The sequence below is a fragment of the Globicephala melas genome, chromosome 19 (genome assembly GCF_963455315.2).
Source record: "Globicephala melas chromosome 19, mGloMel1.2, whole genome shotgun sequence".
In the NCBI taxonomy this organism is placed as follows: Eukaryota; Metazoa; Chordata; class Mammalia; order Artiodactyla; family Delphinidae; genus Globicephala; species Globicephala melas.
Genome location: NC_083332.1, coordinates 48,932,601 through 48,950,370, shown reverse-complemented (window position 1 = coordinate 48,950,370; position 17,770 = coordinate 48,932,601). Strand labels below are relative to the sequence as shown.

The window sequence follows — 17,770 nt, the reverse complement described above, 5'->3', positions numbered from 1 at the left end:
CCCCCGGCATCCCTCAGAGGCTGGCACTATCATGTGTCATGGTTTACACATCCGTTTCCCCAATAGCCTCAGTCCAGTGATCATGTCTTACTCACTTCTGTATCCCTGATACCTCACCCATTATCTGGTGCATAAGAGCCACTTATCAAATGGTTTCTGAGTGACTCTCTGAATGAATGAATGAATGAACAAATGAAATATAAGCAGAGGCTCAGTATCAAGATATTAGAAGATAAAGAAGAAAGGAAACATATGGTTAAATGAGTGCTTAAGCCAATGAAAAATTAAGTGTATCATCTCCAGTACTGGCCAAGAACATTTTCAAAATGTCATCATTTTAATTATGGAAATGGCCTCTCGAAAATAAAAAAAAAAAATAAAGCATGTCCCTTGCTCCCAGATAGAAAAATCTCATTTAGCTGTGTTCCATCAGAATAACTTCACACAATCTGGTGTTCGAAACTCATTAGGTCAGGTTGGCTGATTTTTCCATAATTATTTTAAATGTTCACCATCTACAGAATTTCATCCCACACCTCAACAGTCATTGGCACCTAATGAGCAGGCTCCATCACTCAGGCCCAGAACTGGCTTCGGTGCTACACCGGGTCATCATCAGATGTTTATGGAAGACATCCAGAGCAAGCCATAGTTACCATGGAAACAGGCACAGGAAAGAAAGGATGGCTATCATACACAAGATGAGGATAGTGTACAGGAAGCATCGACCAGCCTAGAAATAACATGAGACTTTCCTAGTTAAGAATGGCCATTCAAAATTCAGGTGTTGAAAACCGAGCTGTCCAAACATCCAATAAGGAAATATGCACAAGCCCATCCATCCTGGCCAACAACATGGCTTTTGACCCACATGAAACTTATTGAGGCTTGACTGAAATAGGCTGTTCCTAGTTCTTTAAGGGAGTGTTTTCCAAATTAAGTTGGCTTTAGCTTCTAATTGAACAGGAAAGACTCTTCTAAACCCAAATATTGTAAAGACAGCTTTTCCCTTCCGGCGCTCACCACCTCCCACTATTTTGTACATAAGTATATATCTATATACATACGTACATATATGGGCCATAATGGAACCCACTGAAATATGCAGAAGGTAGAGCTCAGGGCAGCACACATCTCATGTATCACCCTGCTCAATTCGTACTTTGGGTTTCAAATGCTTATTAAGGAAACTCTATGAAGACTATTTTTAGTGATAAATTTCTAATGATCCAACCACTAGATTCAAAATTAGAGCAGGCTTAGGGATATCACTTTGTTAATTTGGTGGCAATTGGGGCTTTCAAAGATGTTTTATCTGCTTTTCCTGTTTGGAAACCTAGGATGGACCATGGCTCTTTGTTCCTTCTGTCAATGATTAGTTGTTGGAAGTGAAAGTATTCATGAGAGACCAGTACTCAGAATACAGGAAACAAAGTGCAAAGCCCGAAGGAGAAAAAAATGAAGAGCAGGGGAGAGCTCTGCAGGATTGCCACGCAAGTTGGTACCTTATCTGATTTTCCTCATCATCCACCAGGAAGAACCAGCGAAACTTCACAACCAGGGGGCTGCAGTTGGTGACTGTGATGTAGCGGATCACCTCAGTATCGTTCAGGATACAGCCAAAATCCAGCTCCATGGTCTCAAAGGTGAGGTTGGGGTAATTCACTTCTCCACGCAGGTGCAGGCGGTCCACTTGGGGATGCTCCACATACTTGATTTCTAGAACTTCTTCTGCCACCCAGGTATTCAAATCGTTTTTATAGAAAGGGTTGAATTTGACTAGCAGGTCTTTTTCTTCACCCATCTCCAGTTTAATAGGCTACAAACAAGATAATGGGGAATTACCAACCTCCATACTGTGCATTTCCAACCTGATACATGAAATAGGACAACCAAAGTTATATACATATATATCTATATGCACACACATATACATACAGACACACAGATTAGTAGGAAATACGTATATATACACTTTATCCATAACTATGTAACCACACTTTACATAGTTAAACAGCTAGTATATCGCTATCGATATCTATATCTACCCATATCTATCTATCTCTATGCACTTACACACATATATATTTTTTAGTTGAAAATGAAAGCAAGAAAAATTTGAAGAAAAATGATTTGAAAAAAGAGTTGTTGATAAGCGTTGTGAGGTTGTAAGGATTGAGGAGTTGTAAAAGGAAAATCTGCAATGAATAATTATTATGAAATATTCTTAACTGAAAATAAATTAGATTGTAAAACGTTCTTCCTAGATAAGTGGGAAAAGTTCTTTGCTTAAGAAAATTTTAAAAAGGCTTTCTAAAGGACCCCATGGTGGAGGGGCTCTGTAGAGGGTGACCCAGAAAGGGATGGATTAGGTAATTTAATTTCTTTTCTAACGTCTCCAATTCTAACTCTTCAGCATAGTGGTATCCACTTTCCACTGCTTTCTATTCAACTTAAAATGACACTCCAGAGCCGTACAGAGTTTGTTCGGTAGATTGTGTTTGTTCTTTTCTCTCTTTGATTCAAATCCCCATGTGTTCCTTGATGCCAAGGCCACAGAAAGTGGCCTTCCCATAGAAAGCCTGGCTCTGAGTTGGCTTTTTTAGGAATCGCTTAATCCCCACATTTAATAGGCATGAAAGCCACCTCCTGGTTTTGCAGAAAGTGCCCTGAGGCAGTAAGGAAGAATGCGCACAGTAACAAATCTGTTTACAGAGCACTTTCCTCTCCACTGAGTTTGAAGGTTCAGGTATTTAACTGTGCACTTCAGTGACACGATCAGATGGTTTCAGCTGATAAAGCGAATCACCGGATTCAAGAGTCAGAGGGTAATGACTCCTCGGTTGGCTAATCCCCTCTGAAAGGCTCGCTGGCCACTTGGCCCAGGTAGCTTGCCACAATTTAGAAGTCATTCTTGTAGACCATGGTATCTGCAGCAGCACTAGGCATCGCAATGCTTGGTGTTTAAATATCTTGGAGATTGACTTAAACACTTCTTCCCCCAGAGGAATGACTTTGCTGTTTTGTGGAAATGATACATGTCCACAACATTTTATATTATATACAAAAGCACAAAGAAGAAGTTAGAAATTCATTCAAAACTTCACAAGATATTATTTCTCAGAGTTCACATTTGGTAAAACATTAGTCCAAGCATGACAGATAGATAAGTAAAATTTTACAAAAATGGAATTAGACTAATTTATTTTAAAAAATCATGTTTGAAATAAAAAAAAAACTGAAGAAAATTTCTTATACAAGAGATATTAATTGTAAGATCGTGGACTCTGAAGCCAGACTGCTTGGGTTCAAATCCTCACTCTGCCAGTTTCTAGCTCTGTGAACTTGGGCAAACTTGCTTGGCCTTCCTAGCCCCCAGTTTCTCCATCTGTAAAACAGGGGCAATAATAGTACCTAACTTTTTTTAAGAGGATGAAATGAGTTAATATATTTGTGATGCGTTCAGAGCAGTGCCTAGCACATAGTGTATGGTATATAAATGCCAATTATTACTACAATCCCTTTATGATCAAGAGAATTGATCAAAAAGTGTGGAGAAGTCCAAGGTTAGTCTAAAATCCTCCTTTGGTGGGTCTCTTCTTTACTGCTTAGAAGCCATAGAATTCTTTGGACATCAATAAGGCTGGTAACTTCACTAAGGTATGTCTCCCCGTTGAATATTCTATATCATTTTGTCCCAGGACAAGGTGTGGCCTTAATTTTTAAAAAAAATATTTCATTTTTATTTTTGAATAGATAGGACAATGAAAAGCATGTTACCCTTGTGCCCATCTCCCCTCCCCTCAAGCCAACTGTTCCCCTCCCCTGAGGTAACCAAGGTTACACAAGTATCTTACCTGTCCTTGTATGAATATAAAGATAATGCATGAATCTAAACCCACGTTCATATATGTGTTATTGTTTACACACAGGCACTCCTGTTCTGTACTTTTTCCACTGGAGGATAATTAATCAGTGCATATGGAGTTGCCTCATTCTTTTTAACAACTGCATTTTACTCCATCATTGAATTCTGCCATCATTTATTTAACCAATCTCCTATTGATAGATATTAGCTCCCAGTCTTTTGTTCTTATAATCAATGTTGCAATGAATATCCTTGTATATTGTGTCTATGTCTATAGGATAAATTCCTAGGAGTCGAATGACTAGGTCAAAGGGTAGGGGCATTTAAAATGTTGATGGCATCAGGAAACTTGCAAAACCCTCTTAGATACCCTTATCCACCAGAGGGCAGACAGCAGAAGCAAGAAGAACTACAATCCTGCAGCCTGTGGAAGGAAAACCACATTCACAAAAAGACAGACAAGATGAAAAGGCAGAGGGCTATGTACCAGATGAAGGAACAAGATAAAACCCCAGAAAAACAACTAAATGAAGTGGAGATGGGTAACCTTCCAGAAAAAGAATTCAGAATAACGATAGTGAAGATGATCCAGGACCTCGGAAAGAGAATGGAGGCAAAGATCGAGAAGATGTAAGAAATGTTTAACAAAGACCTAGAAGAATTAAAGAACAAAAAAAAGAGATGAACAATACAATAACTGAAATGAAAAATACACTAGAAGGAATCAATAGCAGAATAACTGAGGCAGAAGAACGGATAAGTGACCTGGAAGACACAATGGTGGAATTCACTGCTGCAGAACAGAATAAAGAAAAAAGAATGAAAAGAAATGAAGACAGCCTAAGAGACCTCTGGGACAACATTAAACGCAACAACATTCACATTATAGGGGTCCCAGAAGGACAAGAGAGAGAGAAAGGACCAGAGAAAATATGTGAAGAGATTATAGTCGAAAACTTCCCTAACATGGGAAAGGAAATAGCCACCTAAGTCCAGGAATCGCAGCGAGTCCCATACAGGATAAACCCAAGGAGAAACACGCTGAGACACATAGTAATCAAACTGGCAAAAATTAAAGACAAAGAAAAATTATTGAAAGCAGCAAGGGAAAATGACAAATAACATACAAGGGAACTCCCGTAAGGTTAACAGCTGATTTCTCAGCAGAAACTCTACAAACCAGAAGAGAGTGGCATGATATACTTAAAGTGATGAAAGGGAAGAACCTACAACCAAGATTACTCTTCCTGGTAAGGATCTCATTCAGAATCAATGGAGAAATGAAAAGCTTTACAGACAAGCAAAAGTTAAGAGAATTCAGCACCACCAAAACAGCTCTACAACAAATGCTAAAGGAACTTCTCTAAGTGGGAAACACAAGAGAAAAAAGGACCTACAAAAACAAACCCAAAACAATTGAGAAAATGGTCACAGGAACATACATATCGATAATTACCTTAAACGTGAATGGATTAAATGCTCCAACAAAAAGACATAGGCTCCCTGAATGGATACAAAAACAAGACCCATATATGTGCTGTCTACAAGAGACCAACTTCAGACCTAGGGACACATACAGACTGAAAGTGAGGCGATGGAAAAGGATATTGCATGCAAATGGAAATCAAAAGAAAACTGGAGTAGCAATACTCATATCAGATAAAATAGACTTTAAAATAAAGAATGTTACAAGACACAAGGAAGGACACTACATAATGATCAAGGGATCAATCCAAGAAGAAGATATAACAATTATAAATATATATGCACCCAACATAGGAGCACCTCAATACATAAGGCAACTGCTAACAGCTATAAAAGAGGAAATTGACGGTAACACAATAATAGTGGGGGACTTTAACACCTCACTTACACCAATGGACAGATCATCCAAAATGAAAATAAATAAGGAAACAGAAGCTTTAAATGACATAATAGACCAGATAGATTTAATTGATATTTATAGGACATTCAATCCAAAAACAGCAGATTACACTTTCTTCTCAAGTGTGCATGGAACATTCTCCAGGATAGATCACATCTTGGGTCACAAATCAAGCCTTGGTAAATTTAAGAAAATTGAAATCATATCAAGCATCTTTTCTGACAACAATGGTATGAGATTAGAAATCAATTACAGGGAAAAAAACCATAAAAAACACAAACACATGGAAGCTAAACAATACGCTACTAAATAACCAAGAGATCCCTGAAGAAATCAAAGAGGAAATTAAAAAATATAGAGAGACAAATGACAATGAAAACACGACAATCCAAAACCTATGGGATGCAGCAAAAGCAGTTCTAAGAGGGAAGTTTATAGCTATACAAGCTTACCTCAAGAAACAAGAAAAATCTCAAATAAACAATCTAACCTTACACCTAAAGGAACTAGAGCAAGAAGAAGAAACAAAACCCAAAGTTAGCAGAAGGAAAGAAATCATAAAAATCAGAGCAGAAATAAATGAAATAAAAATGAAGAAAACAATAGCAAAGATCAATAAAACTAAAAGCTGGTTCTTTGAGAAGATAAACAAAATTGATAAACCATTGGCCAGACTCAACAAGAAAAAGAGGGAGAGGACTCAAATCAATAAAATTAGAAATGAAAAAGAAGTTACAACAGACACTGCAGAAATACAAAGCATCCTCGGAGACTACTACAAACAACTCTATGCCAATAAAATGAACGATCTGGAAGAAATGGACAAATTCTTAGAAAGGTATAACCTTCTAAGACTGAACCAGGAAGAAATAGAAAATATGAACAGACCAATCACAAGTAATGAAATTGAAACTGCGATTTAAAATCTTCCAACAAACAAAAGTCCAGGACCAGATGGCTTCACAGGTGAATTCTATCAAACATTTACACAAGAGCTAACACCCATCCTTCTCAAACTCTTCCCAAAAATTGGAGAGGAAGGAACACTCCCAAACTCATTCTATGAGGCCACCATCACCCTGATACCAAAACCACACAAAGATACTACAAAAAAAGAAAATTACAGACCAATATCACTGATGAATATAGATGCAAAAATCCTCAACAAAATACTAGCAAACAGAATCCAACAACACATTAAAAGGATCATACACCATGATCAAGTGGGATTTATCCCAGGGATGCGAGGATTCTTCAATATACGCAAATCAATCAACGTGATACACCATATTAACAAATTGAAGAATAAAAACCATATGATCATCTCAATAGATGCAGAAAAAGCTTTTGACAAAATTCAACCCCCATTTATGATAAAAACTCTCCAGAAAGTGCGCATAGAGGGAACCTACCTCAACATAATAAAGGCCAAATCCGAGCAACCCACAGCAAACATCATTCTCAAACGTGAAAAACTGAGAGCATTTCCTCTAAGATGAGGAAAAAGACAAGGTTGTCCACTCTCGCCACTATTACTCAACATAGTTTTGGAAGTCCAAGCCACGGCAATCAGAGGAGAAAAAGAAATAAAAGGAATACAAATTGTAAAAGAAGAAGTAAAACTGTCACTGTCTGCAGATGACATGATACTATACATAGAGAATCCTAAAGATGCCACCAGAAAACCACCAGAGCAATCAATGAATTTGGTAAAGTTGCAGGATACAAAATTAAAGCACAGAAATCTCTTGCATTCCTATACACTAATGATGAAAAATCTGAAAGAGCAATTAAGGAAACACTCCCATTTACCACTGCAACAAAAAGAGTAAAATACCTAGGAATAAAGCTACCTAGGGAGACAAAAGACCTGTATGCAGAAAACTATAAGACACTGATGAAAGAAATTAAAGATGATACCTACAGATGGAGAGATATACCATGTTCTTGGATTGGAAGAATCAATATTGTGAAAATGACTCTATTACCCAAAGCAATCTACAGATTCAATGCAATCCCTAAGAAATTAAAAATGGCATTTTTTACAGAACTAGAACAAAAAATCTTAAAATTTGTATGGAGACACAAAAGACCCCGAATAGCCAAAGTGGTCTTGAGGGATAAAAACTCAAGAGGAATCAGACTCCCTGACTTCAGACTATACTACAAAGCTACAGCAATCAAGACAATATGGTACTGACACAAAAACAGGAATATAGATCAATGGAACAAGATAGAAAGCCCAGAGATAAACCCACGAACCTATGGTTAACTAATCTATGACAAAGGAGGCAAGAATATACAATGGAAAAAAGACAGTCTCTTCAGTAAGTGGTGCTGGGAAAACTGGACAGCTACAGGTAAAAGAATGAAATTAGAACACTCCCTAACACCATACACAAAAATAAACTCAAAATGGGTTAGAGCCCTAAATGTAAGATCGGACACTATCAAACTCTTAGAGAAAAACACAGGAAGAACACTCTTTGACATTAATCATAGCAAGATCTTCTTTGATCCACCTCGTAGAGTAATGGAAATAAAAACAAAAATAAAAAAATGGGACTTCATGAAACTTAAATGCTTTTGCACAGCAAAGGAAACCATAAACAAGACGAAAAGACAACCCTCAGGATGGGAGAAAATATTTGGAAATGAATCAACGGACAAAGGATTAATCTCCATAATATATAAACAGGTTATGCAGCTCAATATTAAAAAAACAAACAACCCAATCCAAAAATGGGCTGAAGACCTAAATAGACATTTCTCCAAAGAAGACATACAGATGGTCAAGAGGCACATGAAAAGCTGCTCAGCATCACTAATTATTAGAGAAACGCAAATCAAAACTACATTGTCACCTCACACCAGTTAGAATGGGCATCATCAGAAAATCTACAAACAACAAATGCTGGAGAGGGTATGGAGAAAAGGGAACCCTCCTGCACTGTTGGTGGGAATGTAAATTGATACAGCCACTATGGAGAACAGTACGGAGGTTCCTTAAAAAACTAAAAATAGAATTACCATATGATCCAGCAATCCCATTACTAGGCATATACCCAGAGAAAACCATAATTCAAAAAGACACATGCACCCCAATGTTCATTGCAGCAGTATTTACAAGAGCCAGGTCATGGAAGCAACCTAAATGTCTACTGACAGATGAATGGATAAAGAAGATGTGGTACATATATATAATGGAATATTACTCAGCCATAAAAAGGAATGAAATTGGGTCATTTGTTGAGATGTGGATGGATCTAGAGACTGTCATACAGAGTGAAGTAAGTCAGAGAGAGAAGAACAAATATCGTATATTAACGCATATGTGGAACCTAGAAAAATGGTACAGATGATCCAGTTTGCAGGGCAGAAGTTGAGACAAAGATGTAGAGAACAAACGTATAGACACCAAGGGGGGAAAGCTGTGGGGGGCTGGGGTTGGTGGTATGATGAACTGGGCGATTGGGATTGACATGTATACACTGATGTGTATAAAACTGATGACTAAAAAAAAAAAAATGTTGACGGCTACTGCCATACTATCTTCCAATGTACACTTCCTCAATACCTTAGGGGATGCCTGTTTCCACATGCCCTCCCTAACACAAAGCATTATCCAATTTTTGCTCTTTGCCAATCTTATAGGAAAAATAATGTGTTTCATAGTAATTTTAATTTGCATTTCTTCCAACATGAGTAAAGTTGGGCATATTCTCATATATTTAAAAGCTATTTTCTTTTTCTTTTTGTGAACTCTCTGTTCATTTCCTTTGCCTATTTTTCTATTGGGTTGTTGGTATTTTTCCTGTTGATTTGTAGAAGTTCTTTATTTTTAAAATTATATGTATGCTTTTTATTAAAGTTATATGTGCAAGTAATATAAAAGGTCAAAATGTACTACAAGAGTTATTACAAGAAACAGCAGTTCCTGACCCACCGTGGCATCCCGACAATCCTGAGGCCACAGTTTCTCAATTCCTGTAGCACAGCAGGTCTATGGAACAGTTTTTTTGGGCAGAGAGGGGAAAATCAGGTGACGCACACAACTCAGACACCAGGGATTATTCTGGGGTATCGACACTGACACAGGAAACATTAAATTTCCCCGAACGTCTTGATGAGTTTCTCTGGGGAAGAGCATTTATCTTTATGTCTTGGGATAAGAGTCAGCTGCCCAAGTCTTTTAAGTGGGGTCAGCAGGGACAGCAGGCTGGTGCACAGACAGAATCCCTCTGTTTTCAGCCCTCTGCTCCACTCGTTGCCTCTAAGCCCAGGCTACTTGGGCTGAATGACTCCCACTTCTTTGCAGCCTCACTGGTGAATTTTCTATGCTTCAGGTCTTTATGCCTTTTTGTCCACCCACTCCCTTCCTCATTCTATCTTCTAGAATTTGTTTAAATCTCTCATTATTTGGTTATACCCTCCTCTTCCCCTTTTATTTTATTGCTCTGGGTGTCTTTCCTGTTGAACATTTCTACTTTTATTAAGATTTCAGGAGGGACAAGAGTGGGTCTAACCTCCCACCCAGACAGAGAAAGCTGCTCATATCTGAATTTTCATTTTCTCATCCATTTGTTTTCCTCTGCTCTTGAGTTCACTCTTCATCTCCTCTTTGAACACTTGTATCTTGTCCCTGAGCTCTTTTTAAAGACAGGTCGTATCACCTGTAATTTCTGTGAGACTGTAGAGAACTCCCTGTTTGTACTGTGGGTTTTCTTCCTGGCATAGGTTCCCTTGCAGGAGGTTTTCAGCTGCCTCTTGCTTATGATCATCTCCTCCTTTTATTTCTCTGTTCAAAGATCTTAGCTATTTTTTTTCCCCCAAATCATGTTTGAATGAGACCCACTAAAGAATCAGTGAGGAAGGAAGGGCAGGGGAGGGTGGCAGTGCAGTACTGTCTGCAACACGCTCTCACCCAGTGGCTCTATCCCCCATCTTCCACAAAGATCCGTCTCCCCAAGTGTGGCTCATAGCAGATGTCCTTAAGTCCCAGGTTCCCTCTTCTGAGATCCTGCGATTGCTGCCTGCCCTCACTTCCTCCTCTATATCACTTCTCCATTAGCTATCTCCCTGGACCGGGAGGCCGAACACCATGGGGTGTGGGGCTGGTCTCTCCTTCAATCCTCCTTCCCTACCGCTCTGCAGTGCCACCTGCCCCAGGGCCCAGCCATTCCCACTGGTGTGCTCATGCCCAGCCAAGGATCACAGGGATGATCTTGTGGGAATCTTCAGAGAACACTGCATCCTGCCCCAGACTGGTGGCCAGGGGAGCTCACCGCCTCCTGCTTCAGCCTGGTTCACATTTCTCACTATCTGGAGATGGGCTGGCTGGTTTAGGGTTGGGGCTTTGAGTTTTGGTCAAATTTGAGTTCTAGTCAGACTTGAGGGGGATTAAAAGATCTTTCCTCTCATTAGTGGGAAGTCACTGTTTTCTAAAGTTGGGCTTCGTTATAATGGGCAGGAAGGAAAGGGTCATAATAATGAGCAAGAAGCTCTCACATTGTAAATAATGGTTTTCCTACCAATTGATATCAGAATTTATTGATATTATGACTCATTTTAGATTTTTCCTCTCTGTTTCCTGGATTCTTTATATTTTTCTCGACTGAAATTAGGCAGTGTACCAGTACTATTCTCTTCTTTTATCACACACACAGCACCCCCCCTAGGAGTTAGGACACCCTCTGTCCAGTTACCTCAGGAATTGAGGGCAGTGGGGATTTATCAGCCTTGCAGATAAAGAAGGGTCCACTTGTTGAGAGCAACACGTTCACAGGCAGGTTGGAAATGTTCTTCATGACCAAGGGCTGGTAATCAGGTTCCAGGATAGTGTTAGGTTTCTGCAAAAAAGAGAAAAGAGGAAACAAACCAGCTTATGGTAAACACAGTAAGCCTTTGGCAACAAATGTCTGATATTCATTGTTAACAGCAGAATTAGCATTCTCTCTATTTATATCTATAGATGTATGGATTTATATTATATCTGTCATCTATCTATCAAGATATAGATAATTTATATCTATATATTATATAGGTTCACTTCTCAGTAGTCTACCATACATTCCAAATGATTTATCTAAATCTCTATGAGGGATTAATATAGATGTAGATATATGTATAGATATTTTCTATGTATCTATGTATCCATTTCACTAGAAGAGATCCTACTTAAGCCAGAAAACAGATTAGATTTTCTTACTTTCTTGTTGCCTGGTTTAAAAAAACCTATATAAGCCATGCCTCTGGGTAGAACTGTTACTACAGAAGTTTCCACAGCATCATAAAACAAAGTTTAATAAATGAATGATATGTTATGGAAGAACCCATGTATCATTACAGTGAATAAAACATTTTTTCCTTACACAATATTCTTTTCATGCTTAAAATACCCAATTTGCAAATATATTTATCTTGCTATATTGACAAACGCTCATAACTATTTCCTGAAAATTTTCTTGATAACACTGGGAGAGTTGATTTAGAAGCATGGTTCACTCTGTCAGATCAAATTTCATTTTTCAGCAGTAGAAAACATCATAAATGGATCTTAAGCTGGAAGTTTCCGGTCAGACTGGATTTTTCTCACTCTGACATTGGGATCCACATTGTTCATTGTGTGCCTTGGAAAGGGGGTCCTTTAATATCACTAGGAAGTGACCGGAAACCTCAGTCTCTGGCCTCCAAAAAGAATCTCCCTCCCATTCCCTGGCTCTTCCAACAACTCTAGCCTATTTTTCCCAGACCTATTTGTTTTGATTTGCTTTTCTCCCTGTTCCAATTTCAGTTAAGTCCTCCTGATTCCATGCTTTGCTCTGCCTCTGCTTCTTTGTCCAGCATAGTCTTTCTTCCACTGTGGTTCCTGGAGCCACTGGCTCTGAGCTTGGACACACCAGTGTCCATGGTGTCTTAGTCAGTTCAGGCTGCTATAACAAATATCACAGACTGAGTGGTTTAAACAACAGCCGTTGACGGCTCATAGTTCTGGAGGCTGGGGAGTCCAAGATCAAGGTGCCAGCACATCCAGTGTCTGGTGAGAGCCCACTTCTTGGTTTGTAGATAGCTGTCTTCTCACTGTGTCCTCACATGCCTGAGAGAAAGATCACCTCTCTTGTCTTTTCTTATAAGGGCACTAATCCCATTCATGAGGGCTCCGCCTCCACGACCCTATCCCTTCCCAAAGCCCCCACTTACAACATGATCATATACGGAATTAGGGCTTTGGTGTATGAATTTTTGGGGGACACAGACATTCAGTCCATAAAGTTGGCTTGAGCCACCTGCCTCGGTTGTACCTCATTAGCCCCTTGTGCACTCCCAAAGTTTTTTCGGAGGTTCGGTCTGGCACTTACGACGAGAAGCTGCCACTGTTCCCTTCCCTCTAACATGGTAATATAGGTACTGGGTTCACCTTGCACTTGCAGATTTCATACTACCGTTTGGAGAGGGATGAAGCAGCACTTTCGACCTTCCCCCCAGGCTGCTGTGTCACTGCAGGTAGCTTTGAAGTGAAGAAGCCACACTCGGTTGGTTTTGGCAAGAGGCCATTTAGAGGTTAGTGATGAGAAAGAGCCGATGGACAGAGAACCCGTTCTATTTTAAAATGACCCTTTCTCTCTGGCTTGTCTCGCCAAATATCAGAAGACAGGATTTGCTTCTGGACTTCATGAAGCAAACTGACTGCTAGTTTCAATTGACCTTTTCAATTCCACAGAGATGTGGTTTTATCTCTTCTGAACGGTACAATAGTACCGTGGCTTCTGAATGGTACAATAGTTATAGAGCAGATCAAATCTGAGGAAACGGTTATAGAAAAATTCTTCCCATAGGCAGGCTTGGTATCATTAAAGTCTAAGGTACTAAATCAGATACACTGCCCTGAGCCAAAAACAAGGAGACAGAATGGATAATTGGGTGTACCAAGACAGGTCTCCTGCACACCCTGGGTAATGAAGTCGCATTTCTTCATTGTCCCTGATATGGAGTGAAATGTGAGCAGGAAATGAACAATGAAGAATACAGTAGTAGGACAGATTTCAAACTTGCGATATTTGGGAGGAAGGAGAGAAGGACAAAAACAAATAGGGCGTAATGACTGAATTCATTCTTTAAATTCAACAAGTCACTGTCATATTCAAAATATTTGCTATTTTATTCTAGTGATAAATTCAAACAGTATACATTTAAACAAGAATATGCTTTTTTTTTAAAAAAAAAAAAGAATATAAACAGAGGAAAAGGAACACTACCCACACATTTTTATGAGTGTTTATGTACTTTGGAAAAAAAATCTAATAGGAAACTAAGCTGCATATTTATCATATACTGTAATGTCTTGCACAGAATAGCTATTCAATAAATCTTCACTGAATGTTCTCTGAATGGCCACATTTAGAGAGAATATGATGCAACCAACTTTGGCACAGCTGTTGCCAGTAAATATCTTTCCTGATTACTTGAAAAAGGAAGAATTTAAAACAGCAATGAAAGCTTAACAACTGTAGAAGGAATTCTGGTAGTATTTTCTTTTTATATGTCTCATGGAGATTGTCACAGTTAGTTTAGCACCCTGTAACTGAAACCTTTATCCTACTTCTTCAGTGTCTACATTCCCCACCAGTTTGTTAGGTTAGGGTTTTTGCTGTGTCTTTACTGCCTAATACACTGCAGGTGCTCAAAAATTATTTGTTGATTTGAATTGAACTTGTACATCTCACCTCCTGTACTAGCCTATAAGTTCCCTTATTCATCTTCTGGCAGAGCACCTTATCCATGGTGGGTGTTCGACAGATATTTATTTAATATGAACAATATATATAGAATGCACCAGAATAAATGGTCTTGAACATTCTCTTGCTAGCCTCCGTTAACAGAAGGAACCCTGGTTTGTTCTCCCATGACCGGTTAGGCACTGCCACACCCAGTCCTTTCGTGTGACAGCACAGATCACACCACGGGATCTTCCTTAATGCTTGGTCTTCCCAGTTGGTTGTGAAGTTCATCACGGAGGGAATATTCTCACTGTTGTATCTCTACGACCCGACACAGTGCCTGGCACGTGGTAGGTGTTGATAAATACTCCACTCCGCAGCCAGCGTGACTGTTTCAATGAATACATCTGACCATGTCACTCCCTTCCCTGAAGCCCTCCAATGGTCACCCAAAACAAAACCCGAAGTTCACAACATGTGTCCCAGTCATGCCACACACACCTGGCCCCTGCCCACTTCTCTAGATGGACTTCATTGTCATTCTTGGCATAATCTCTGTCTGAGGTGGCCCTTCAGGTTTTATGCTGACCAAGCTCTCTCGTGACTCAGGCCCTTGGCATATGCTGTTCCCTACCTCTCTCTCCCCCACTTGTCACCAGATCGACTTCTATTTGTCCTCCCAGTCCCAACTTGAGGCATTTGCTCAAGGAAGCCATCTATGACCTCATGTACAAATAAGGTCACGTCTCCTGATACATACTCTCACTGCAACTTATACCTCTTCTTCATAGCGCTGTTTAGAATTATAATTTAAACAATTAAATTTTAATAGTTTGTTGACAGTTTGTAATCTCAACCAGTCTCTTAGTTGTGACTATGTCAGATTTTTAGCACCCACACAGCCCTTGACCTAGAGGAAATGTTCCACACATACCTGTCCTGAACAGTAAATAATTCTCTGCTGGAAACCTGCCTAGGAGTAGGTCAAGTCCTGCTGTGATATTTCCCCTCCTCTTCACCACCCAGCCCACTGCCCTGAGCAGCAGTCATCCCCATCTCTCCCCTGTTCTGGGCCTCCCCCACTTACCACTCACCCTTAACGGCACATAAAGTTATAGACAGTTATGGGCATATACATCAAAGAATGTGAATCGAATAGTTTAAGTTGTTTATTCCCAAGCAGTGTTAGGTGATCTACAAAATAGCTTAACTTGTGTCTCAGTTTCCTCCTGTGTATCATGGGAAAGAGAAGCTCCTGCAGAGATTGCTGTGAGGGACAAATGGGAAAATGTATGTAATGAACATGGCTCAATGCCCAGCACGTACCAATCAATAGTGGCAGCTATTCTTACTGGTTACTGTAATTATCAATAATTCTTCTCCAACCATTTCTATACTGTGATGTTTATTTTACCTAGTTAGAGTAAAATGATGGACTGAAATGCATTTTCAGTGCACTGGAATACCCCTTCACTTTGGTCTTATACATCAGAGATGATGGAAGTAGAATTTCTATGGCAATTCACTTTTCAAAAGAATGTAGGTTTAGATTCAGAATTTTTAGTTGAATGTGTATTGGCCTCTGAAGCTTAAAAAACATTGGCTGGGTGTGGGTGTAACAGGATTCCCATTAATTTAGCTTCCAAAATGAAAGCGTGAACATGCGCACCCCTAGCTGGAGCACCGGCCCTCCCCAACACAGTCCCACTGACCTTCTCCAGTCGGTATACGAGTTGCTTGGTGGAGAGCTGGATGAACGGTGCCACGAACTCACAGATGATGTTCACCGTCATCACCAGGCTCTTCCCCTTTTGTGTCCCGATGATGGTGTGGCACACCAGCTTTTCTTTGACTATCTGCAGACAAGATATACCAGCGTTTGTGGAACCTCTATAGCTTGGAAGACCTAATTCTCAACAATCAGCAAAATGATTCTCAACTATCTGCCTGGGGACACCAGGGAGGAACACATTTTTCTGAGCAGTGCATGTCAGGGATGGGTCTCTGTCACACAAAGTCTGATTGGTTAGATGTGTCCAGGATGGGTCCTGTGTCTACTGCTGACTGTCCCTGAGGACACAATCAATTTACATTCAGCTCATCCAGTGTACTTATGGAAGATTTATCAGGGCTGTTAGGGACTGGATACACAAGACAGTGATGGAAGATGCAGATAAAAATCCTTCATGGGCTATCACTGTGCTGTACACCTGAAACTAACACGACATTGTAACTCAACTACAGTTGAACAAAAATATTCAATGGTAGTTACACACAATTTCTTATCAAGGTAGTTGGAAGCTGGCTGGAAAAATTTCGCCTTTCACATTTGAATATTTAAAAATCGTGTACGGTAATTAACACTTCTTTGGACCTAAGAGCCTTAGATTTTTATAGAGTAGAAAGGACTCAAAGTGAATTTATAACATGAATAGCCTTTATTGAAGATTGCTCAGGTGTCAGATGTTAATGAATTCAAGTCTTCTCAATTATGTAGCAGAACTTGGAATACAGGGGAGATTTTAGTAAAGCTGCAACTGAATTTAGAACCCCAGCAGCTCAGATTTAATGCCTTTAAAATACAGTCAACTGTTGAGAACAACACTGTAAACATGCCTGCAACAGACTGTCAGTGTCTTGAGATGAGGGTCTGCATTCTATTCATCTTTGCATCCTTGGTGCCTAGCACGGTGTGTGTCATGTGGTACATACTCAGTGAAAGTTGGCTGAACCCCTCAGTAACAGAGAGAAAAAACATATTATACACTCCATAATGGGAAATAACCTTCTTTTTTAAACTAAGGATGTGTTTTTCCTGAAAATGTTCTGTGAAGAAACAACGTAAGTGAAGCAAAGTGCCATCCGTGACCCTCGAGGAACTAAGCAGGGAACCAGCTTTCCCGTCTCAGTCTGCTGGGACGCAATTTCTTGCTGTTTCCTATTTTCATGAGGAGAAAGTTCAGCATCACATCCTAATTTGGTGACACCAGCAGGAGCTCACGTAACCATCATTCCTCATTCACAAAGTCTGCCTTTGTGAAGAGGCTTGTAAGTGATTTCAGAAGTCTTTCTTTTAGGTTGTTAATGGTTTCCAGCCTCCATGAGGGAATAGGAATAAACAGACACATGGTTGGATCTGACTAAATGTCTTAAGCAGAATGGTGATAATGTGAATAAGAGCAGAACATCAGAGTTGCTGAAGATAAATGCAGCCCTTTCATTGATACATAAAAAGATGATGATTATAAATGTGATGCTGTTGAGTCAAGCTGAGAGGGAAGGAACTAAGGATATCCCAAT

The 17,770-nt window shown here is 39.6% G+C and overlaps 1 protein-coding gene across 1 annotated transcript in view; it reads right to left on the bottom strand.

Annotated features, from left to right (window-relative positions):
• HYDIN (HYDIN axonemal central pair apparatus protein) overlaps window positions 1–17,770 on the bottom strand; it is a 435,992-nt gene that overhangs the window by 166,787 nt on the left and 251,435 nt on the right. Inside the window, exons 22-24 of the mRNA XM_060288997.1 lie at window positions 16,183–16,326; window positions 11,459–11,602; window positions 1,506–1,819 (exon numbers count right to left, since the gene is read on the bottom strand). Of these exons, the coding sequence (XP_060144980.1) occupies window positions 1,506–1,819; window positions 11,459–11,602; window positions 16,183–16,326 (602 nt within the window). The remainder of the gene's footprint in view (window positions 1–1,505; window positions 1,820–11,458; window positions 11,603–16,182; window positions 16,327–17,770) is intronic.